This window comes from Schistocerca piceifrons, chromosome 3, assembly GCF_021461385.2.
Source record: "Schistocerca piceifrons isolate TAMUIC-IGC-003096 chromosome 3, iqSchPice1.1, whole genome shotgun sequence".
In the NCBI taxonomy this organism is placed as follows: domain Eukaryota; kingdom Metazoa; phylum Arthropoda; class Insecta; order Orthoptera; family Acrididae; genus Schistocerca; species Schistocerca piceifrons.
The window spans coordinates 83,459,449-83,485,723 of record NC_060140.1 but is presented as its reverse complement, the minus strand read 5'-3'; the positions used below and the strand labels follow the sequence as shown (position 1 = coordinate 83,485,723).

At 45.8% G+C, this 26,275-nt stretch overlaps 1 protein-coding gene across 2 annotated transcripts in view; it reads right to left on the bottom strand.

Annotated features, from left to right (window-relative positions):
* Positions 1–26,275, bottom strand: part of LOC124789373 (tubulin polymerization-promoting protein homolog) — a 410,640-nt gene that overhangs the window by 58,341 nt on the left and 326,024 nt on the right. For both annotated transcript variants that reach the window (XM_047256705.1, XM_047256704.1), the window contains exon 3: positions 7,489–7,666. In XM_047256705.1, the coding sequence (XP_047112661.1) occupies positions 7,489–7,666 (178 nt within the window). The remainder of the gene's footprint in view (positions 1–7,488; positions 7,667–26,275) is intronic.

Sequence of the window (26,275 nt, the reverse complement as noted above, 5' to 3'; positions counted from 1 at the left end):
ATTATGTGTCTTTAATGTAGAGGTTTCCATTGCCATCCTCATCCTCATATTGTTGATCATTACTATTTCTTCCGCCTCGGGGCAGTTTCCCACCCAAGGGAAAGGCAGTGTCCTGAATCTCTGTCCGCTCATCCGTCCTCTTTCACAAGGCTGTTTGCAGAACGATAGTGATTTCTTACGCCAGAAGTCATCGGCAGCCATTGCTGATGAATTCCATTCCAAATTTAAGGCTTGGCGATGTTCATGTTTGTAATTAATAATAATTGGCTTCTCGAAGTGAATAATATAAGAATTCATCACTATTTCAATAACTTCCAGAGGTCCTAGTAAAAGCTTTACTGTATCAGTAGCTTCCTGACGGAGGGATGACAGAAAATTGCATACTATAACGTTGAAAGGTAGTAGGAGTAATACTCTAAATTACGGGCCAATATCATTAACATCCTCAAGCAGCAGGATTTTGGAACACATATTGTATTCGAACATTATGAATTACCACAGAGAAAGGGACTATTGATGCACAGTCAACACGGATTTAGAAAACGTCATTCTTGTGGAACACAACTAGCTCTTTACTCACACGAAGTGCTATTGACAAGCGATTTCAAATTGATTCCACATTTCAGGATTTCCAGAAGGCTTTCGATAATGTACCTTACAAGCGGCTTGTCAAATTGCGTGCATATGGAATATGGTCCCATTTTTGTGAATGAATCCGTAATTTCCTGTCAGAGAGATCATAGCTCGTAGTAACTGACGGAAAGTAATTTGGTAAACCAGAAGTGATTTCTGGCGTTCAGCAAGATAGTGTTACAGGCTCTTTGTTGTTCCTCATCTATGTGAACTACAGGGTTATTACAAATGATTGAAGCGATTTCACAGCTCTACAATAACTTTATTATTTGAGATATTTTCACAATGCTTTGCACACACATACAAAAACTCAAAAAGTTTTTTTACGCATTCACAAATGTTCGATGCGTGCCCCTTTAGTGATTCGGCAGACATCAAGCCGATAATCAAGTTCCTCCCACACTCGCCGCAGCATGTCCCCATCAATGAGTTCGAAAGCATCGTTGATGCGAGCTCGCAGTTCTAGCACGTTTCTTGGTAGAGGAGGTTTAAACACTGAACTTTCACATAACCCCACAGAAAGAAATCGCATGGGGTTAAGTCGGGAGAGCGTGGAGGCCATGACATGAATTGCTGATCATGATCTCCACCACGACCGATCCATCGGTTTTCCAATCTCCTGTTTAAGAAATGCCGGACATCATGATGGAAGTGCAGTGGAGCACCATCCTGTTGAAAGATGAAGTCGGCGCTGTCGGTCTCCAGTTGTGGCATGAGCCAATATTCCAGCATATCCAGATACACGTGTCCTGTAACGTTTTTTTCGCAGAAGAAAAAGGGGCCGTAAACTTTAAACCGCGAGATTGCACAAAACATGTTAACTTTTGGTGAATTGCGAATTTGCTGCACCAATGCGTGAGGATTCTCTACCGCCCGGATTCGCACATTGTGTTTGTTCACTTCACTATTAAGAAAAAATGTTGCTTCATCACTGAAAACAAGTTTCGCACTGAACGCATCCTCTTCCATGAGCTGTTGCAACCGCGCCGTAAATTCAAAGCGTTTGACTTTGACATCGGGTGTCAGGGCTTGTAGCAATTGTAAACGGTAAGGCTTCTGCTTTAGCCTTTTCCGTAAGATTTTCCAAACCGTCGGCTGTGGTACGTTTAGCTCCCTGCTTGCTTTATTCGTCGACTTCCGCGTGCTACGCGTGAGACTTGCCCGCACGCGTTCAACCGTTTCTTCGCTCACTGCAGGCCGACCCGCTGATTTCCCCTTACAGAGGCGTCCAGAAGCTTTAAACTGCGCATACCATCGGCGAATGGAGTTAGCAGTTGGTGGATCTTTGTTGAACTTCGTCCTGAAGTGTCGTTGCACTGTTATGACTGACTTATGTGACTGCATTTCAAGCACGACATACGCTTTCTCGGCTCCTGTCGCCATTTTGTCTCACTGCGCTCTCGAGCGCTCTGACGGCAGAAACCTGAAGTGCGGCTTCAGCCGAACAAAACTTTATGAGGTTTTCTACGTATCTGTAGTGTGTCGTGACCATATGTCAAGGAATGGAGCTACAGTGAATTTATGAAATCGCTTTAATCATTTGTAATAGCCCTGTATTCAGGAGACAATCTGAGCAGCCGTCATTAGTTGTTGGCAGATGATGCTGTCGTTTATCGTCTAGTAAACTAAACGTACGATCAAAACAAATTGCAAAACGATTTTGAAACGAAATCTGTATGGTGCTAAAATTGGCAATTGACCATAAATAAAGAAAAGTGTGAGGTCATACACATGAGTGTTAACAGAAGTCCGTTAAACTTCGGCTACACGATAAATCAGGCAACTCTAAAGGCCGTACATTAAACTAAATACGTAGGAATTACAAATACGGAAAATTGAAATTGGAAATAACACACAGAAAATGTTGTGGGGAAGGCGAACCAAAGAACGTGTTTTATTGGCAGAACACTTAGAAGATGCAACAAGTCTACTAATGAAATTGCCTACCTACGCTTGTCCGTCCTGTTTTAGGATACTGATGCACGGTGTGGGATCTTTACCAGGTGGGACTGACAGAGTACTTTGAGAAAGTTCAAAGAAGAGCAGCACGTTTCGTTTCGTCGAGAAACAGGGAAAAGAGTATCACTGACGTGATACAGGATTTGGAGTGGACATCAGTAAAACAAAGGTGATTTCGTTGCAGCGAAATCTTCTCGCGAAATTACTCTCAACAACTTTCTCCTCCGAATTTTGTGACGCCCACCTACATAGGAGAAATGATCATAATAAAATAGGGGAAATCACAGCTCGCACGAAGAGATACAGGCATTCGTTTCTTTCGCGCGCTGTTAGAGAGTGAAATAAGAGACAATTAGTTTGAAGGAAGTTCAATGAAACCTCTGCTGGGCACTTAGGTGTGATTTGCAGAGTATCCATGTAGATGTACACTAATGGCCATTAAAATTTCTACACCAAGAAAAAATGCAGCTGATAAACGGGTATTCATTGGACAAATATATTATACTAGAACTGACGAGTGATTACATTTTCACGCAATTCGGGTGCATAGATTCTGAGAAATCAGTACCCAGAACAACCACCTCTGGCCGTAATAACGGCCTTGATACGCCTGGGCATTGAGTCAAACAGAGCTTGGATGGCGTGTACAGGTACAGCTGCCCATGCAGCTTCAACGCGATACCACAGTTCATCAAGAGTAGTGACTGGCGTATTGTGACGACCCAGTTGCTCGCCCATCATTGACCAGACGTTTTCAATTGGTGAGAGATCTGGAGAATGTGCTGGCCAGGGCAGCAGTCGAACATTTTCTGTATCCAGAAAGGCCCGTACAGGACCTGCAACATGCAGTCGTGCATTGTCCTGCTCAAATGTAGGATTTCGCACGGATCGAATGAAGGGTAGAGCCACGGGTCGTAACACACCTGAAATGTAACGTTCATTGTTCAAAGTGCCGTCAATGCGAACAAGAGGTGACCGAGACGTGTAACCAATGGCAGCCCATACCATCACGCCGGGTGATACGCGAGTATGGCGATGACGAATGCACGCTTCCAATGTGCGTTCACCGCGATGTCGCCAAACACGGATGCAACCATCATGATGCTGTAAACAGAACCTGAATTCTTCCGAAAAAAATGACGTTCTGCCATTCGCGCACCCAGGTTCGTCGTTGCGTACACCATCGCAGGCGCTCCTGTCTGTGATGCAGCGTCAAAGGTAACCGCAGCCACGGTCTCCGAGCTGATAGTCCATGCTGCTGCAATCTTCGTCGAGCTGTTCGTGCAGCCCCGTCTGTTGACTCAGGGATCGAGACGTGGCTGCACGATCCGTTACACCCATGCGGATAAGATGCCTGTCATCTCGACTGCTAGTGATACGAAGCCGTTGGGATCCAGCACCGCGTTCCGTATTACCCTCCTGAACCCACCGATTCCATATTTTGCTAACAGTCATTAGATCTCGACCAACGCGAGCAGCAATGCCGCGATACGATAAACCGCAATCGCGATAGGGTACATTCCGACCTTTATCAAAGTCGGAAACGTGATGGTACGCATTTCTCCTCCTTACACGAGGCATCAGAACAACTTTTCACCAGGCAACGCCGGTCAATTGTTGTTTGTGTATGACAAATCGGTTGGAAACTTTCCTCATGTTAGCATGTTGTAGGTGTCGCCACCGGTGCCAACCTTGTGGGAATGCTCTGAAAAGCTAATCATTTGCATATCACAGCATCTTTTTGCTGTCGGTTAAATTTCGCGTCTGTAGCACGTCATCTTCATGGTGCAGCAATTTTAATGGCCAATAGTGTATAACTTCTCCAATTTGGGCGTCGCTTCTAATTGGTCTTTAGTGAACCAGTGTATTTACTCACTAACTCCTCATACGATCCTAACTGTATATACAGTGCCTTCAATAAATGTGACAATGTCCTGGAGCCTATTGGTAGCGACCATCTCCCTGTCCTCCTCACCGTTTCAGTCGGTCGTCACCCCCGGCCCGACCCTTGTAATGACCCTCCCCCTAAGTACATCAATGACTATTCCTGTGCCAACTGGAATGCCTACTGGGATACCCTCTCCACCCAAGTCGATAGCCACCCTTTCACCTACCACCACTCTGGCGATGTAACCCATGCCGCCTCCTTTCTCCAGCAGACCTTGTCTGAGGCCATGGAGGCCCACGTACCTACTGTCGCCATCCACCCCCACCTACCTTACCCCCACAGGCCGTCCTCCTCCTCCGTGAATCCCGCCATCTCTACCGTGCCTTCCTCCGCACGCGTGACCCGGACACACTACGACGCCACCGGCAACTCCAGCGACACATTCGTAATTTGCTCGCAGCTAAGAAATGCCGGGACTGGCGACGGACATGCACCCGTTTATATGCTACCCTACCTATCAACTCGTCCAAGTTCCGGTCAGCCTTCCGTCGCCTTACCGGAACTAAACCCTCCCCCTACTATCCTCTTCTCCATGATGATCACCCCTTCCCTGACACCCTTAGTAAGGCCAATCACTTTGCCTCCTACCTCTCTGATGTATTTTCCATCCCTGATGATCCCCAGTTCGATTACTCCCTCTTCCCGGATGTCCACGATCGAACTGACACCTCTGTCCCTCCCCTCGCACCAGGTTTCCAGTACTTGGACAACATTGCACACACGGAACTCAATGCCCCTATCACTACACAGGATCTCATTGCTACACTCTGCATAAAACGCAACACCGCTCCTGGTCATGATCGTGTTACCTATCGTCACCTTCGTGAAGCTCCTGTCTCTTTCCTCTCCACCCTGGCCAGGGTCTACAATGTAGTCCTGTGCACCAGTTAGTACCCCGACGTGTGGAAAACCTCCCGTATCCTGATGTTCCTTAAACCTGGCAAACCACCGTCTGCTCCTACCATCCCATCAGCCTTACCTCAGTCTTCAGCAAGGTCCTGGAATCTATCCTCACCCAATGCATCCACCAGCATCTCCGCCAGCATCGCCTCCTTCCTGTTACCCAGTGTGGCTTTCAGCCGTCCTTCTCTTCCAACGACCTTCTCCTTCACCTCACTCATCTCCTTTCTGACCAGTTTGATTCCCGTCGCTCCGCAATCTTCCTCTCCCTGGACCTCAAACGAGCTTATGACCGCGTAGGCATTCCGGTCTCCTCTTCAAGCTCCAAACCTTCGCCCTTCCCATTAACTACGTCTGTCTGATTGGCTCCTTTCTCTCCCACCGTCCTTCCTACATCACCATCCATAACACGGATTCCTACACCTTTTTTCCCTCTGCAAGTGTGCCACAAGGCTCCGTCCCCACCCCCCTTCTGTACCTTTTCTATACGGCGGACATACCGCCGCCGTCACCCCCCGTCCACCTTCTCCAGTTTGCCGATGACACCACCTTCCTTGCCCTTGCCCCCATCCTGCAGCGCTCCCAACACCTTCTCCAATCCCATCTTGACCGGTTCACCACTTGGTGCAACCAGTGGTTGCTCAAGGTCAATCCCTCCAAAACCCAGGCGATCATTGTAGGCAAAACCACCCCTTCCTTCTGCCTCCTTGATTTCTATCTCACCGTCTATGGCCGTCCTATCGCCCTCACCCCCACCCTCAAGTACCTTTGGGTCACCATCGACCGTCGCCTCTCCTGAACCCCCCATCTCCGGACAATCCAAGCCAAGGCACACTCCCGACTCCATTTCCTCAAGCTCCTTTCCGGCCATACGTGGGGTCTGGACCCCTCCACCATCCTCCACACCTATAAATCCCTCATCCGCCCTATCCTTTGTTACGCCCATCCGGCCTGGATCTCTGCCCCCCCCTACCTTTTACAAATCCCTTCAAATCCTTGAACGCCATGCTCTCCACCTCGCTTATCGCATCTGTCTTCCCTCCCCCACGCGGATCCTGTACGATCTCATTCCGTTCCCCCATCTTCTCCTTTTCCTTGAAAGGATACGCATCCTGTACACCTCCCGCAAACTCAATCCTCCTCACGCGCTTGTCTCGCCCATCCTCTCCCACCCCTGCCCACTGCCGTGCCTGTATTCCCACGTCCCACCCGGTCTCCATCTCTCCTCCCTCCTTACCCTCTCCCAAGGTGGCTTCCACCAGCTGCCCCTCCCTGATGATGTCCTCCTCTCCTCCACTTACCCCTCCTATCAACTTTGATACTCCCCCCCCCCCCCTTTCCTGTGTCCTTTCCTTTCGGCACCCTTCCTCACTTCTCTTTCCTTTTCCCCCCGTCCTCTTCCTCCAACCCTCTTCTCCCAGGCTTCCCCTCCCCCTTCCTCCCATCCCCCTATCTCCCCTGCCCATGGCATCTGCTCTCCCCTCTCCCTCTCCCACCCCCCTCCTCCTCTCTTGGCAGGTCCCCGGACTCGTACACGGTTAGTGAACATTCGCGCGCTGGAGATCAACGCCTCGTGTTTCTGTGTGTGCCGTCGTTTTGTGCTTAAGTGGTTCAGTGTTATTCGTTTTCTGCACCTACGTTCACGTGTGACAATTTTCGTCTATGTATGTGTCCAAGTGTCTGAACAAATTTTATCTTGGACTCTACGCCCGTGAACGGCTCCATGTATTTTAAAAAGTGTTTGTCTCCGTTTATATGTCCACCATATTTTTATCTCACATTGTCTTCATTTGTCTCTTTTGTGTTCCTCTGAGGCCAAAGAGCGGCGTAGTATGCTGCTGCTAGCCTGCCTGTAAACAGGTTTAAAAACAACAATAAAGAAAAAATAAATAAATCTGATGACTTTTATGAATACATTCACTGGTAATTACGTAGCATCCTTGGAGAAACTAATATTTATTTGGCGTGCAGTACGGCACTCTTTGACTGATGTCACAACACTGCAAAGCAACGCACAAATTAAGCTACTATGTAGTCGACAGGCATACCTGACGCAGCGTCTGGGGGCGGCGTCTTTGGAGACTGTGCAGCGGCGGCGGCCTTGGTGGGCGTAGAGGCGGCTCCTGCTGGCGGGGGGTTGGCTGCCGGCTTGCGGGCGTCGCCTCCCGCCCCCGGGGGGCTGGTCGGCCCGTTCACTGTCACCTCCTTCGCCTCCGCAACAGCTGCCTGCGAAACACGCGCCACTGGAGACCTCCACCTCGCATATCGTGCAGCATTGGGGCGTTTACACAAAGTGTGCAACAAAGCGCGCCGCTAAATTGAATGGGATAAGACCTGTGTACTTTACTACGTATGAGAATTGGATATACGTCCCAATCTCCTCCTCTCCCTCTTTTTGCCCATCTTCTCCCACTCCCTGTCTCTCGTCCATCTTCTCTTCCTCCCTCCCTCACCATCGCCACTTTTCCTCCCTCCCTGTCCATCTCCTCCTTTCCGGTTTCTGTCGTCATTTACTCCCACCCTTTTGTCCCTCTCATCTTTCACTCTTGCTCTACCTCTGACTTTAAGCCTTGTGTAGCGCCTCGAGAATTTCCACGCAAATTCTAGAGACCCTCGGCTTTCCACCGTCTCGAACACCGGATATTTTACGTACGAGAGGGAGAGATGAAATTGTGTCTACTGCGCCACGGTTTATGTGTGTGCAGGACGGGCGTGTATTACGAGAAGACTAAAGTTGTGACGGTCTATCGGCGCTGACAAGTGGTGGCTGCGCACGCCTTGGGAGCCGTATGTCCAGTACAAGCAGTAATAAAGGGCTACTCGCTGGCAGTGAAATAGTGACTGCTGGGAACGAGTGAAACATGTTTCATCTAGAGACTCATGTACACGGTTCAAAATGGTTCAAATGGCTCTGAGCACTATGGGACTTGACATCTGAGGTCATCAGTCCCCTAGAACTTAGAACTACTTAAACCTAACTAACCTAAGGACATCACACACATCCATGCCCGAGGCAGGATTCGAACCTGCGACCTAAGCGGTCGCGCGGTTCCTGACTGAGGCGCCTAGAACCGCTCGGCAACCCCGGCCGGCCCATGAACACTGTTGTTTGACTTGCTAGGAGCAAGAACTGTTTTCACAAGGCTTATTAAAACCGAAAGAGACTGTAATGGTATACGTTAAGTACTAATGTTTTCCAGACGTAGTTGAATTACAATAATTGAAAGAGCATGTGAAACTTGTGTAGTGTCTTATTGTGAAGAAGAAGTATAGCGAAGTTGATACGCAAATATTCTGAGAGAAGTAGGTCAGTAATATTTCCCTAACCAGCACATAATCTTCGGAGAAGAAGTATTGTGAAGATCGACGAAGCCGTCTGTCCTGAGAACAAGATCGGCTGCACACAATATGTTAATCACCCGCGGGAGACGTGAGAGTCTTGTACCACAACACCAGACAGTCTCCGGTCGTCGGGAAAACGTTAGACTTGTTTATTGTTATTGTGATTTCAGATTCTGCAGTATTCTGATCACATTCCGATAAGCAATAGATACAATTTTCCTGTTTTGTAACAACGTTTCATTATTAAGCATATGTGATATGTGTGTGTGTGTGTGTGTGTGTGTGTGTGTGTGTGTGTGTGTGTGTGTGTCCAAGCGTTTATTACAGTAACATCTGGAATATGTATCCTTTACACACTGCATATTTTTGCTTATAAATTATATATATTAAAAGTAAGTGTATAAAAAACGTGTGTATTCGAATGCAACATTGTGGCATAATTTCGAATCTATCGGTGAAGAAATTTCGAAGTAGTTGGTGAAGAATTTTCGGAGATTCACGATTTTGAACAAAAGAACATTTACATTTTTCTTTCTGTAGATATAACTGCTGGTTTGTACAAAATCATAAATCTCCGATTGCTTTGAAATTTTGACACGATGTTGCATTCGAATACACGCTACGCGTGTGGTTTTATGTACCTACTGAAGTGCTATATGTTACACTATATATATATATATATATATATATATATATATATAGTGAGTCACCTAACGTTACCGCTGGATATATTTCGTAAACCACATCAAATACTGACGAACCGATTCCATAGACCGAACGTGAGGAGAGGGGCTAGTGTAATTGTTTAATACAAACCATACAAAAATGCACGGAAGTATGTTTTTTAACACAAACCTACGTTTTTTTAATGGAACCACGTTAGTTTTGTTAGCACATCTGAACATATAAACAAATACGTAATCAGTGCCGTTTGTTGCATTGTAAAATGTTAATTACATCCGGAGATATTGTAACCTAAAGTTGACGCTTGAAACCTCCGACGTTCAGTTGCGTGTTGTAACAAACACGGGCCATGGTCGGCGAGCAGCATCTGCAGGGACATGTTTACGATGACGACCGTGTTTACGAGTGTGACTGTAGTGCACTGTTGTGGTTTGGTCTAGCTGTCGCAGTGTCCGCATGTAGCGCTTGCTGCTATTGTAATTCTGCATTCGTCTCCGCACGCAGACCAACTGCAGTACACCGCGTTACCAGACGTCTGTGATAGTGTAGTGTAGTGTTGTAGGAACTGTGACCATGTTGTATTAGAACTTTGAAAAGGCGGAGATGATACTCATCTGGCCGGCCGAAGTGGCCGTGCGGTTAAAGGCGCTGCAGCCTGGAACCGCAAGCCCGCTACGGTCGCAGGTTCGAATCCTGCCTCGGGCATGGATGTTTGTGATGTCCTTAGGTTAGTTAGCTTTAACTAGTTCTAAGTTCTAGGGGACTAATGACCTCAGCAGTTGAGTCCCATAGTGCTCAGAGCCATTTGATGATACTCATCTATGGCGAGTGTCGACGAAATGTAGATGAAGCCTGCGGGGTGTATGCAGAACGGTAACCGGACAGAGAGCATCCAACGTGCCGCACATTGCAAAGCATCTACCGCCAACTGTATGCAACAGGTATGGTCGTAGCACGCAAACGGGTCCCTAACAAGCCCGTCACAGGAGAAGCGGGTGCAGTTGGTGTGTTAGCTGATGTTACCATGAACCCACACATGAGTACACGGGACATTGCGAGAGCAGGTGGACCTAGTCAAAGTAGTGTCATGCGCATACTGCATCGTCACCGCTTTCACCCGTTTCATGTGTCGCTACATCAGCAATTACATGTTGATGACTTTAATCATCGAGTGCAATTCTGTCAATGGGCATTAACAGAGAATGCGTTGCATTTCTACCTGTTTACCGATGAAGCGGGTTTCACAAACCACGGGGCAGTGAATCTACGGAACATTCATTACTGGTCCGTGGACAATCCTCGCTGGCTCAGACAGGTAGAGCGACAGCAACTGTGGACTGTAAATGTATGGTGCGGAATCATTGGCGACCACCTCATTGGTCCTCACTTCATTGCAGGGGCCCAAACAGCTGCAACATACGTCGCGTTTCTACAGAATGATCTGCCAACGTTGCTCTAAAATGTCCCACTGGAAAGGCGTCGACGTATGTGGTATCAGCATGATGGTGCACCTGCACATTCCGCAATTAACACTAGGCTGACCCTTGACAGGATGTTCGACGGGCGTTTCATAGGACGTGGAGGACGCATAAATTGGCCAGCCCGTTCTCCTGATCTTACACCTCTGGACTTCTTTCTGTGGGGTACGTTAAAGGAGAATGTGCACCGTGATGTGCCTACGACCGCAGAGGATGTGAAACAACGTATTGTGGCAGCCTGCGGCGACATTACACCAGATGTACTGCGGCGAGTACGACATTCATTACGCCAGAGATTGCAATTGTGTGCAGCAAATGATGGCCACCACATTGAACATCTATTGGCCTGACATGTCGGGACATACTCTATTCCCCTCCGTAACTGAAAACGTAAACCACGTGTGTACGTGTACCTCACCCCTCATGGTAATGTACATGTGCGTCAGTGAAAAAGACCAGTACAAAGGTGTTAGCATGTGGACGTAATGTGCTGTTCCAGTCTCTTCTGTACCTACGGTCCATCACCGTTCCCTTTGGGTCCCTAAATAATTCGGTGCTCTCCGATGCACACGATCGAACAGCGGAGGAGTGGTACTCAAGCGTCAACTTTAGGTTACAATATCTCCGAATGTAATTAACATTTTACAATGCAACAAACGGCACTGATTACGTATTTGTTTATATGTTCATATGTGCTAACAAAACTAACAGGATTCCATTTAAAAAAACATAGGTTTGTGTTAAAAAACATACTTCCGTGAATTTTTGTATGGTTTGTATTAGCCAATTACACTAGCCCCTCTCCTCACGTTCGGTCTCTGGAATCGATTCGTCAGTATTTGATGTGGCTTACGAAATATATCCAGCGGTAATGTTAGGTGACTCACCTTGTATACAGGGTACGGCCAAATTTTCAGGAAACATTTCTCACACACAAAGAAAGAACATATGTTATGTGGACATTTGTCCGGAAACGCTTACTTTCCATGTTAGAGCTCATTTTATTACTTCTCTTCACATCACATTAATCATGGAATGGAAATACACAGCAACAGAACGTACCAGCGTGACTTCAAACACTTTGTTACAGGAAATGTTCAAAATATCCTCCGTTAGCGAGGATACATGCATCCACCCTCCGTCGCATGAAATCCCTGATGCGCTGATGCAGCCCTGGACAATGGCGTATTGTATCACAGCCGTCCACAATACGAGCACGAAGAGTCTCTACATTTGGTACCGGGGTTGCGTAGGCAAGAGCTTTCAAATGCCCCCATAAATGAAAGTTAAGAGGGTTGAGATCAGGAGAGCGTGGAGGCCATGGAATTGGTCCGCCTCTACCAACCCATCGGTCACCGAATCTGTTTTTGAGAAGCGTACGAACACTTCGACTGAAATGTGCAGGAGCTCCATCGTGCATGAACCACATGTTGTGTTGTACTTGTAAAGGCACATGTTCTAGCAGCACAGGTAGAGTATCCCGTATGAAATCATGATAACGTGCTCCATTGAGCGTAGGTGGAAGAACGAAGCTAAAATGAGCTCTAACATGGAAATTAAGCATCCACATAACATCTTTTCTTTATTTGTGTGTGAGGCCGTACTTTTTTTTAACACCCTATATATATATAGGAGCTACCGCGCGACCGCTATGGTCCCAGGTTCGAATTCTGCCTCGGGCCTGGGTGTGTGTGATGTCCTTAGGTTAATTAGGTTTAAGCAGTTCTAAGTTCTAGGGGACTGATGACCTCAGATGTTAAATCCCATAGTGATCAGAGCCATTTGAACCATTTGATGGGGGACACCAGATGGCGCTATGGTCGGGCCGCTAGATGGCGCTGCCATAGGTCAAACGGGTATCAACTACGTTTTTTAAATAGAATCCCCATTTTTTTACATATTCATGTGGTACGAAAATAAATGTGAATGTTCTAGTTGGACCACTTTTTTCGCTTTGTGATAGATGGCGCTGTAATAGTCACAAACACATGGCTCACAATTTTAGACGAACAGTAGGTAACAGGTAGGTTTTTTAAATTAAAATACAGAACGTAGGTACGTTTGAACATTTTATTTCTGTTGTTCCAATTTGATACATATTCCTTTGCGAACTTATTTCTGAGAACGTATGCCGTTACAGCGCGATTATCTGCAAATACCTCATTAATGCAATAAATGCTCAAAATGATGTCCGTCAACCTCAATGCATTTGGCAATACGTGTAATGACATTCCTCTCAACAGCGAGTAGTTCGCCTTTCGTAATGTTCGCACATGCATGCGCTGACGCATGTTGTCGGTGGATCGCGATAGCAAATATCCTTCAACTTTCCCCACAGAGAGAAATCCGGGGACGTCAGATCCGGTGAACGCTTCGACGACGAATCCACCTGTCATTAAATATGCTATTCAATACCGCTTCAACTGCACGCGAGCTATGTGCTTGACATCCATCATGTTGAAAGTACACCGCCATTCTGTCATGTAGTGAAACATCTTGTACTAACACCGGTAGAACATGACGTAGGAAATCAGCATACATTGCACCATTTAGATTGCCATCGATTAAATGGGGGCCAATTATCCTTCCTCCCACAATGCCGCACCATACATTAACCCACCAAGGTCACGGATGTTCCACTTGTCGCAGCCATCGTGCATTTTCCGTAACCCAATAGTGCATATTTTGCCGGTTTACGTTACCGCTGTTGGTGAATGACGCTTCGTCGCTAAATAGAACGCGTGCAAAAAATCTGTCATCGTCCCGTAATTTCTCTTGTGCCCAGTGCCAGAACTGTACACGACGTTCAAAGTCGTCGCCATGCAATTACTGGTGCATAGAAATATGGTACGGGTGCGATCGATGTTGATGTAGTATTCTCAACACCGACGTTTTTGAGATTCCCGATTCTCGCGCAGTTTGTCTGCTACTGATGTGCGGATTAGCCGTGACAGCAGCTAAAACACGTATTTGGGCATCATCATTTGTTGCAGGTCTTGGTTGACGTTTCACATATGGCTGAACACTTCCTGTTTCCTTAAATAACGTAACTATCCGGCGAACTGTACGGACACTTGGATGATGTCGTCCAGGATACCGAGCAGCATACATAGCACACGCCCGTTGGGCATTTTGATCACAATAGCCATACATCAACACGATATCGACCTTTTCCGCAATTGGTAAACGGTTCATTTTAACACGGGTAATGTATCACGAAGCAAATACCGATCGCTTTGGCGGTATGTTACGTGATACCACGTATTTATACGTTTGTGACTATTACAGCGCCATCTATCACAAAGCGAAACAAGTGGCCCAACCAAAACATTCATATTGCTTTGCATACTACACGAATTTGTAATAAAAATGGGGGTTCCTGTTTTAAAAAAAAAAGAACGCCGTTGATATCCGTTTGACCTATGGCAGCACCATCTAGCGGGCCAACCATAGCGCAATCTGGTTTCCCCCTTCAAGCTAGACGTTCTTTGTAGTTTTTTCGTTTGATGCTTATTTCGTGATATCTTTGGCTCGGTCAGTATCGATGGACCACCCCGTATATATAGTGTGTGTACGATATGGCACTTTACATATAGAGGGGATATGGAGATATACGATTTTGAACAAACAAGCGTTTACTTTTGTATTTATATAGATTTTATGTGTGATGGAAGTGTAGACAAGGGATACTAAATGGCTACAGATGATACGTGGACATAGAGGGTTTTTGCATCAATTTTTCTGGCCGTTTTTGCAGTTAACATTTTGATCGCCCCACGCTTAGTGATTGATGTTTTCGCCGCCAGACTGGCCCGGACACTCGGCGCTCGTCATGAGGCTTTCCTGTGGCCGCTGGCCGCCTCCTGGAAGTCAGAGTGTTAAGAAGTCAGACATTTTCTCAAAGACGGCGTTTTCCGTTAAGAGTGAGCCCTTGTGGGGACTTTCTACGGTGCCTAGCGCTGACGTCAGAGTCTGGCAACGTAACGTAACGTCACCAAAATCTGCGAACACGAAGTCACTTACTAGAGATGGGGGATCCGCTCCTGAACTGAATCACAGAGTTGAATCGTTCAAAGGAGTGAACAATCAGCGATTCAGAAAAAAAGAACGGTAGCTCCAAACGTTTCACACAGCAGAGAGAGAGAGAGAGAGAGAGAGAGAGAGTGAAAGAGTCGGGGCAGATCAGCGGGGCCTCTGCTGGTCAGAGCACACAACACAGCCAGCGCCGGCCTCTGCCCTGATTCTGCCTTGGCTGCCTGCATTGTGCAGTGCCCCATTGGATTTTGTGTTTCACACATGCCGTGCCGTCTCTGTGCTTCCTCTGCCGCATGCAGTGTCTGGCGCAGCTTAGCATCGCACTCCGTCGGCGATCGTTTCAGTCGCACGTCCTGCCCTCTGGGCAATTGATGCGAGCAACAGGACAGAGAGCCTCCTAGCGGAGAACATAAGAACTACTTGCAACAACCTGTTCGCAAGAGAACGGAATATTTGTCTCGGAGCGGGTGACTGGTGGCCGTTCACCGCTCCCCCCACCCTCGGAACTCGCCCACTCAACGCTCATCCCACCATTCTCGACTCTAGCCAGAGCGTTGAGCAAAGCAACTCAGGTGTCACTCTGGTCTCTGCGGTCTTAGCTCACGCAGTAAAACAGCTCGCGGCTCGACCTGCTTGACTCAGCGCCTCTGCATCGGAGTTCGTCTCTACTGGATATTGTTCTTCGTAGTAATACCGCTATGTATATTACATTATTATGTTATGTACAAATCATTTGTTTTTATTTTATTTTTATTTGTTTAAACTGATCAGATTAGGTTCCTGACGACTCCTCTTACTATAGGATTTTTATTATGGACACTCGAATTTACGCTTTAATTACGAGCGAACCGATAAACGTATCGCAAAATGTGATACACCAATATTTTCCTTGTTTTATTCTGCGTAAGGCTGTATGTCTTTAGTCTTACAGTCAAATTTATATATTTTTTCCTTATTCTGGTACGGATTTTGCGATTTTAGGCGTCTTCGGAAGGAAACGTTCACTTTAAAAATATATGGCTTGCGATGTATTTGTACAAGGTTAATGAAATTTTAATACATTATAGCCAAATATATTGTTAATGTAAATCTCAAGTTACAACATTTTCCGATCACCCAAAATACCACGATAGTGCAAAATAAATCAATAATCAAAAACTTTGTCATATCGTGGAAATTTCAATAAACAATACAAAATTCTTACTCATTATCTGTGTTACTGCAAAATAGGATCAAATAAGATCGAAATACAGGTATAGTACTGGAATAAACCAAGTTTAAAGGACAATGTGCCTTCCATTTATTTTCTATTGTGAATGAGTGGAGAGTCATGAAAAAGAGCTAGTTCATTTCAGGGAGTGAACAGTTCTGATCCTGCCCGCATCTCGTGGTCGTGCGGTAGCGTTCTCGCTTCCCACGCCCGGGTTCCCGGGTTCGATTCCCGGCGGGGTCAGAGATTTTCTCTGCCTCGTGATGGCTGGGTGTTGTGTGCTGTCCTTAGGTTAGTTAGGTTTAATTAGTTCTAAGTTCTAGGGGACTGATGACCATAGATGTTAAGTCCCATAGTGCTCAGAGCCATTTGAACCATTTTGAACAGTTCTGATCCGATCTCTGAAAAGAACAGTTTTGCCCATCTCTATCACTTACGTTGGCTGTAAAAAATATTCCCTCTCTCGACAGTCGGCTGTTTTCTTTGACTACTGAGGTTTTAAATAGCGCATAACGCTGTACACTCGCTCTGAGCTTGGTGAATGATGTACAGGAAACGCGCGTCTAGTATGATTATACCGTCACCTCCTGGCCACAGGAACCTACTCAGCTTGGGCACCATGATGGAGAGGTTTACCCGAGTACTTAAGGACTGGAGCTGTAGGGAAGCAGCTGAGGACCACCTCATGAGTATTGCGATCGCGCCATAATAGGCCTATATTAATAAAAAAAATCGAACACAGCTGTGTCTTGGACTCACAGCGTAATATATAAAATTGTTTTAAATATAAATCTTGATTCAAGTACTAATAAAGCATTTTAAACCTACATCTATGACAACTTATATCGACTTCTGAATAAGATATAAAAAAATACTATTTCAGTGTTTCTGGAAACTGAGCCGCTAAGGGGGTAAAATAGTAGATGAAAATTTTTATGAAAATACTTCATTATGAAAGCATTTTTTAAACTTAATCTCAGAAAATTTGCATTTGGCTTCTCCGTTAGAAACAAAAAAATATATGTTTCAGTGTTTTTGAAAATTCAACCCCTGAGTGAGTGAAACAGGGGAGAAAAATTTTTATGAAAATATTTCGTTGTATTATAATATTTTTTAAGTTCAGTTCACGAAAATTTGAATTTAACTTCTAGAGGAATATCCGTTTGGAGGATTAAAGTCTCTGGAAATGTCACCACAAGAACCCAGGATGCAGGATTAATAAAGACCTCCGACTCTAGCTGCCAGAACCGCGTCTTGGTCACAAGTACGTCCGGAAAGGACCACGCTTCTGTGGCCTTAATCAGCGTGAAAAGTATAAGAGATACTGCAATTTGTGAAGTGTGATTTGTAAGCAATCTCCTTTGTAGACTGATTGCACTTCCCCAGTGTTCTACCAATAAACTCTAGTACACTACTGAATCTGTGAGATATTTCCTTTCCATAACCCTACAAAGTGTTACAGCCATGTAATTGTGCGAGTTGTCCTGTTCGAGCAGTGACTCATTGATATTATAGTCATAGGATACTACGTTTTTTAGTTTTTTGAAGTGCACAATTTTAGATTTCTGAAGATTTAGAACAAGTTGCCAATCTCTGCACCACGTTGAAATCTTATCAAGATCTGATTAAATATTTAGGCAGCTTCTCTCAGACAATACTTCATTAAAGACAGCTGCATCATCTGCAAAATGCCTGATTTTACTATTAATGTTGTCTGCAAGGTCATTAACATACAACATTAACAGCAAGGGTCCCAACACACTTCCCTGAGGCAGACCCGAAGTTACTTCTACATCTGACGATGACTCTCCGTATAAGATAACATGATGTGTCCTCCATATAGAAAAGTCCTCAATCCAGTCACAAATTTCACTTGATACCTCATATGATCGTACTTTTGACAATAAGTATAGGTGCGGTACTGAGTCAAATGGTTTTTGGAAATCAAGAAACACTGCATCTACCTCGTTGCCTTGAGCCAGAGCTTTGCGTATATAACATGAGAAAAGTGCGAATAAGGTTTCATATGTTCAATGTTTTCGAAATCCATACTGGATGGCATCGAGGAGGTCATTCTCCTCAAACTATCTCATTAAGTTTGAGCTCAGAATATGTTGTAAGATTCTACAACAAATTGATGTCAAGGATATTAGACGGTAGTTTTGTGGATCGCTTCTACTGTCCTTCTTGTAGACGGGTGAGACCTGTGACTTTTTCCAAGAACGGGGTACGGTTTTTTGTTCGAGGGATCTACGACAGATTGTAGTTAGAAGATGGGCGAACTCAGCCGAAAATTCAGTATAGAATTTGACAGGGATACCGTTGGGGCCTGGAGCTTCGTTCAGTTTTAACGATTACAGCTGTTTCTCAACACTACTGACGCTAATACTTATTTAATTCATCTTTTCAGTGGTAGGAGGATTAAACTTGAGCAATTCTCCTAGATTTTTCTTCGTAAAGGGACATTTGGAAACGGAGTTGAGCATTTCAGCTTTTGCTTTGCTACCCTCAATTTAAGTTCCTGTCTCATTCGCTAGGGACTGGACATGAACTTTGGTGCCACTAACAGCCTTTACATACGACCAGAATTTCTTTCGGTTATGTGAAAGATCACTTGACAGTATTCTGCTACGGTAGTCACTGAAGACATCGCGCATTGCGCCCTCGACAGCCACTCGCGTTTCATTCAGCATCTCTCTGTATGTAGCCCTACGCTTCGTTTTGCAATTGTTATGCCGTAATCTCTGTTTTTTTTAGAAGTTTCTGTACAGTGTTTGCATACCATGGAGGTTCCCTCCTATTATTAACTGTTCTACTGCTACATTCCTATCCAGTGCGTGGTTAACTATTCTTTTAAACTTTGTAACACCGAAAATGCAGGATGCATGGCACCTGCTACCGATATATAACTTTTTAAAAAATTGCATGTAAATATTTGTAATTTAAACGCTTTCTTTTAATGTGTAAGGACATTGCTTCACTGTATGTTTACATTTAGGTAGAAGTCTGTTGACGTTTCATGGTATTTATCTGTGTTTTACTGTGAAACTTGTAAGCTCTGGGAAAAAGCCAAAAGAATTGTTATTTGCATCGACGATAATAGCAGTGCTTGTGCGTTGTAAAATCTTTGCGATGGGGAGTTGTTGCGCAGAGCGCGCGGGGAGAGGGAGAGACGGGTTCCAGCGCTTGTAGTGTGCGGAAGTGTGGCTCTCGCAGTAGAGTACTATATTCGGCGGCAGCATGTACGCGCCGGCCAGATGTCTAGAGCAGGAGTACGGACAGTGGACGGGCGGAAGAGGCTGTATTAATTACGATTGCCCGTTCCTATAATTAGCAGTGGCTCCACAATATGCTACCGTCTTCAACAACAGCAGCAGTTCCAGCAACACAGTTCCGTCGTCAGCTCCGAGTTTCGTCGTATGCACAGCTCTGAAGTAAGACTGTTCATTCGTAGAAAGTGTTAATGGCTAACCCAGCAGTACAACTGAATGTGATTTGATTGATAAGATTTATTTAGATAATAATCAGTTAAACTCAGGGCGATTGTGTCCTCATTGCCCCCAGACACTGTTACCAAGCAGGATCCTTGTTCCTTTTCTTCCCTAATTTGATAACTGAGTGTCATAAGAAACAAATTGAATAGTTACGGCCAGTTTATTAATGAATAATTTCTCTTTTAAGAATTTTAGCCTCAGTCTACTTTCAATTAACTGTTGTACAACAGAGGCTTCAGTATATGACTAAAGTAAAGCTATTTCATTTTCCAAGTTTGAGACTCAATCACTGGAAAAAATCCAAATCTAAAGAAATGCACAAATTAAAAATGCAGAAGTTTTATTTATTTTACATATAGCTTGGAGCACATGGCTGTTTGGTTTGGTACGTATTCTAGTATTTAATACTGTTCAAGTCAGTAAAAAAGGCTCAGTTGTTCAGACAACAATATGAAAGCCAATTTGCAAAATAAGTAACTGCAAAGTAAAAAGTGCTTGCTTTTTTCTAAATTTCTTTGATGACGTTAAGTTGGATTCATGACCATGGTACCCCCTTTCTGTCCAGTGTTGTTCGTGAGTGAATGCACAAAATAACTTTCATTTTTCCAAATTATAGCCCTGTTCGGTTTAATTACTTTTACTTTTAGTAGACTTTCCATCAGAAGGGTCGGTTGTACACTTTCCTCCTACTTATCGGTATCACTATTTCGGGAAACATGGCCTTATACAATTAGAAAAATCCATTAGGCATACACGCGATCCACGGTCTTATTTTATATCGCAAGCACGATAGACCGATTAGTAAGAGGGAGTTTACAACTTGAGCCAGAGTTGTCGCTTTCGCTTAGTTGCTTATGTTTAGGGAATGATTTGAAAACTGAAGTGTTTTGTGCGTGTGAAAGCAATGCCACGTTGTGATATTGTTGGCTGTAATCCCCACAATCGCGACGCTAGAGGGATTGAAGTGGGTTTCATGCTTTTCCTTGTGATACAAGTCTGCATGAGATTTGGCTGTCGTAACGCTGTAGAAAAGGCGCTGTGAATGTTGCAAATGCTAAAATATGATATTGTCATTTCGAAGAAAATGATTACGTAAGAAACTTGCGTCCAGTACTGCTAAACTTCCGCCAGAAAGAGTGCTTCAGAGCGATGCATTTCCACTGTGTAATTTGCTTGCAGCAGCAGCGCCGGTGTGATAGCACACCACGTGCAACACAAGAAAGGAAGGAATGTTTCAACAACGGTGAGAGCCATCAAAAAAGCGTAGAGACGTTAGAAAACCTTTCACCACTGTAAAAAGGTGCTGATAAATCTACATTTACACATGAAGTTGTTTGTAATTATTCAGATAAAGCCAGTGTACAGAATTCCACAGCGGCATTACAGAGGAGAAAAGCTCATCAACATGTGAAACAAATCGCGAGCCCGTGATAAAGATCTTCGGAGTCAGATGTCATCAAAAAAACGACGTCTGAATTATGAAGAAAGTAATAAAACTGCACTTACGTCTCGTGAAATTAATCGAATACTAGGCAAAATATTTTCGCTTAATCAAATTAGTAGTGTGTTACAGCTGTCAAAAAAGGTTCGATGGGTCAAAGAGGACATTTGCAAGTCGATTACTTTGCGCGCCGCATCGCAGAAAAGTTACAATTTTCTCAAGGAAAAACTCGAATATCCTCTACCTGCATGGTCAAGCTTGCGTTCTTGGATAAACACATTTTGAAGTATTTTGAAGGTATTTTGAAAGATCGTTTAGTTAGAGATGGTAATTCAAATGCTTTCTGGAAGTAAAGCACTTACACAATGGCTAGAGTGAAAATTACAGTGTCGTCCACCTGCTCTTTTAAACCAATGATGACTAAATAATGAATGTAGGTGTTATATAGTTCTTCTTTACTCGTTAAAACGTTTGTAGGAGTCAAAAGAGAAAATTGCATGCGCATTTCCCACATTTGCATTGACAGGAAACAGCCCATTTTTTTATAGATGCTTTAATTGTTTTAAAAAAGTCAGCAGTATCTTTTGAAAGCTGGACAATCTACAGAATGCAGCAATAATATTCTACCAGTGGCGGAACGGCAATTTACATTTCGTTACTTCAGCAGAAAGTAAAACATACCATAATAAACGCACACTGTTGTAATAAAAAGATTTAAAATTTAATAGGTATCATCAATTGTAATTAATTAATTAATTGTGTTTATTCAGAAATCTCATGTTATTTGTCTATCTGTTAAATAGCTATCATTAACTGTACATAACTGATTGTGTTTATTCAGAACTCTCAAGTTATCTATTAGAGAAGCTACTCTATCTGCGCGTTTCCAGAAAACGGAGTCTCTCAAAAAAACCATACTTTCGGCACGTAAACCTCCTCGGGACCACCACCGCTTCTGTTTCAGGATGCAACGGCTGGTCTTTATCTCGAAGGCTGTGAAAGCAGAGATAGTATTATTATTATTATTATTATTTTTTTTTTTGCAGATTCTCCACTCTTAAACTACAAAACACTTCGTTCAGTACTATATCACGTTTGTTCCTGTAGTGATGATTTTTACTGCTCATGTCAAAGAGACGTGGATTCAGTAGGTATTGTGAAGTTAAAACGCTCACACTGTGGACTAGGTGTAAACCGGCTACGCCCCCCCCCCCCACCTCCCGCCCTCCCTCTTCAAAGCATAGGTGTAGCCGACAGAACAGACACCCCTCAAATACATGCACTAGTGTTATGCGACAAAATGAATAGGTACATATGAAGGGCTTATTTCAATAGTGGTACAAGTCCATTACCTCCACTTTTCTGTCTATAATGCTTCTGACATTAATGGTCCAAACAAACAGAAAGAAAGGGTCATCTCTAGCAAGAAGCCATACGTTTTAAAGTTTCTGGTATCTCAACTGCAGATTTTTCAGCACTCATTTAACTTTAGGACTCTGTATCTCAGAATGAACAAAAATGAACTTGTACCACTATTGAAATAAGCCCTTCATATGCACTTAATGCCGTAACAACAGCCCTCAGACAATTCCCGGTATCTGCAATGGGGAATGTGCTGTTGTGGTCTTCAGTCCGAAGATTAGTTTGATGGACCTTTCGTGGAAAAATGTTTGCGGCTGCCTACAGAACTCAGGAGTGCACCTCTTCATCCGAAGCAAACCGATGGCCGCGAATGTCTTCCTTCAGGACTCAAAAAATATGGAGACCGAGACCGAGACTGTTTGGAGGAAATTTAAGGGCTTTCCAACGAAATCTCTGCAGTGTACGAAACACCACTGACAAAATATGGGATGGCCATTGATATTTTTGACGAAATTGTTATACACTCCTGGAAATTGAAATAAGAACACCGTGAATTCATTGTCCCAGGAAGGGGGAAACTTTTATTGACACATTCCTGGGGTCAGATACATCACATTGATCACACTGACAGAACCACAGGAACATAGACACAGGCAACAGAGCATGCACAATGTCGGCACTAGTACAGTGTATATCCACCTTTCGCAGCAATGCAGGCTGCTATTCTCCCATGGAGACGATCGTAGAGATGCTGGATGTAGTCACTGTGGAACGGCTTGCCATGCCATTTCCACCTGGCGCCTCAGTTGGACCAGCGTTCGTGCTGGACGTGCAGACCGCGTGAGACGACGCTTCATCCAGTCCCCAAACATGCTCAATGGGGGACAGATCCGGAGATCTTGCTGGCCAGGGTAGTTGACTTACACCTTCTAGAGCACGTTGGGTGGCACGGGATACATGCGGACGTGCATTGTCGTGTTGGAACAGCAAGTTCCGTTGCCGGTCTAGGAATGGTAGAACGATGGGTTCGATGACGGTTTGGATGTACCGTGCACTATTCAGTGTCCCCTCGACGATCACCAGTGGTGTACGGCCAGTGTAGGAGATCGCTCCCCACACCATGATGCCGGGTGTTGGCCCTGTGTGCCTCGGTCGTATGCAGTCCTGATTGTGGCGCTCACCTGCACGGCGCCAAACACGCATACGACCATCATTGGCACCAAGGCAGAAGCGACTCTCATCGCTGAAGACGACACGTCTCCATTCGTCCCTCCATTCACGCCTGTCGCGACACCACTGGAGGCGGGCTGCACGATGTTGGGGCGTGAGCGGAAGACGGCCTAACGGTGTGCGGGACCGTAGCCCAGCTTCATGGAGACGGTTGCGAATGGTCCTCGCCGATACCCCAGGAGCAACAGTGTCCCTAATTTGCTGAGAAGTGGCGGTGCGGTCCCCTACGGCACTGCGTAGGATCCTACGGTCTTGGCGTGCATCCGTGCGTTGCTGCTGTCCGGTCCCAGGTCGACGGGCACGTGCACCTTCCGCCGACCACTGGCGACAACATCGATGTACTGTGGAGACCTCACGCCCCACGTGTTGAGCAATTCGGCGGTACGTCCACCCGGCCTCCCGCATGCCCACTATACGCCCTCGCTCAAAGTCCGTCAACTGCACATACGGTTCACGTCCACGCTGTCGCGGCATGCTACCAGTGTTAAAGACTGCGATGGAGCTCCGTATGCCACGGCAAACTGGCTGAGACTGACGGCGGCGGTGCACAAATGCTGCGCAGCTAGCGCCATTCGACGGCCAACACCGCGGTTCCTGGTGTGTCCGCTGTGCCGTGCGTGTGATCATTGCTTCTACAGCCCTCTCGCAGTGTCCGGAGCAAGTATGGTGGGTCTGACACACCGGTGTCAATGTGTTCTTTTTTCCATTTCCAGGAGTGTATTTGCTGATTTTCACTACTTTGGTCTTTTCCATATTTATTCTCATCCCCCCCCCCCCCCCAACTCTCCTCTCTTTCACGATCGGTCCATATCAAATCGTTGTTCTTTCTCATATTGGGCCAACATGGTTGATTATCTGCATGCTTATCTGTCTTCCCCTATAAATATGCGTCTTGTTTTTTCTATAGATTTATTTGTTCATAAATACAGAAAAGCATTGGTTACAAATAACATCCTTGCCTAACACCTGTTCGCACATCGCCAATCCTTACTACAACGTTTTGTCTTTAACAGTTTCATTATAAGTCTTCCGCCTTCCAGTTTTAAGACGTCTTGGTCTCCTGACCATCATTGCTTACATATTCCGCCCTCACAATCATATACCGCACATCAAGACGCTTCATTCGAACCCCAAATTCGATAAGATATAGTCAAAGTTGTATGAATTCATGTAAACGATATGCAAATAACAAGTAAATCGCAAGTGCGCACCGAGCTTGAAATACTCGAGGCTGGCGTACACACACACTTTCAAGACACGACGGTCACAAAAGCTTTTAGTTTGGGAGAGGCAAACCGCACGCCAGGCGGCCGGTCCCTTCAGAGGACGAGTCAACCTATCTACCTCGGCCGGCGACCGCCCGTAGAGCAGACAGCGTATGCCAGAGTGAAAGGGAGAACGACCCCGTGTTCGGCTTAAAAGCAAATTCCGCTACATTGTGTGGGAGCGCCCAGCCTACGCATTCTTTACAAACATACACTCCTGGAAATGGAAAACAGAACACATTGACACCGGTGTGTCAGACCCACCATACTTGCTCCGGACACTGCGAGAGGGCTGTACAAGCAATGATCACACGCACGGCACAGCGGACACACCAGGAACCGCGGTGTTGGCCGTCGAATGGCGCTAGCTGCGCAGCATTTGTGCACCGCCGCCGTCAGTCTCAGCCAGTTTGCCGTGGCATACGGAGCTCCATCGCAGTCTTTAACACTGGTAGCATGCCGCGACAGCGTGGACGTGAACCGTATGTGCAGTTGACGGACTTTGAGCGAGGGCGTATAGTGGGCATGCAGGAGGCCGGGTGGACGTACCGCCGAATTGCTCAACACGTGGGGCGTGAGGTCTCCACAGTACATCGATGTTGTCGCCAGTGGTCGGCGGAAGGTGCACGTGCCCGTCGACCTGGGACCGGACAGCAGCGACGCACGGATGCACGCCAAGACCGTAGGATCCTACGCAGTGCCGTAGGGGACCGCACCGCCACTTCCCAGCAAATTAGGGACACTGTTGCTCCTGGGGTATCGGCGAGGACCATTCGCAACCGTCTCCATGAAGCTGGGCTACGGTCCCGCACACCGTTAGGCCGTCTTCCGCTCACGCCCCAACATCGTGCAGCCCGCCTCCAGTGGTGTCGCGACAGGCGTGAATGGAGGGACGAATGGAGACGTGTCGTCTTCAGCGATGAGAGTCGCTTCTGCCTTGGTGCCAATGATGGTCGTATGCGTGTTTGGCGCCGTGCAGGTGAGCGCCACAATCAGGACTGCATACGACTGAGGCACACAGGGCCAACACCCGGCATCATGGTGTGGGGGAGCGATCTCCTACACTGGCCGTACACCACTGGTGATCGTCGAGGGGACACTGAATAGTGCACGGTACATCCAAACCGTCATCGAACCCATCGTTCTACCATTCCTAGACCGGCAACGGAACTTGCTGTTCCAACACGACAATGCACGTCCGCATGTATCCCGTGCCACCCAACGTGCTCTAGAAGGTGTAAGTCAACTACCCTGGCCAGCAAGATCTCCGGATCTGTCCCCCATTGAGCATGTT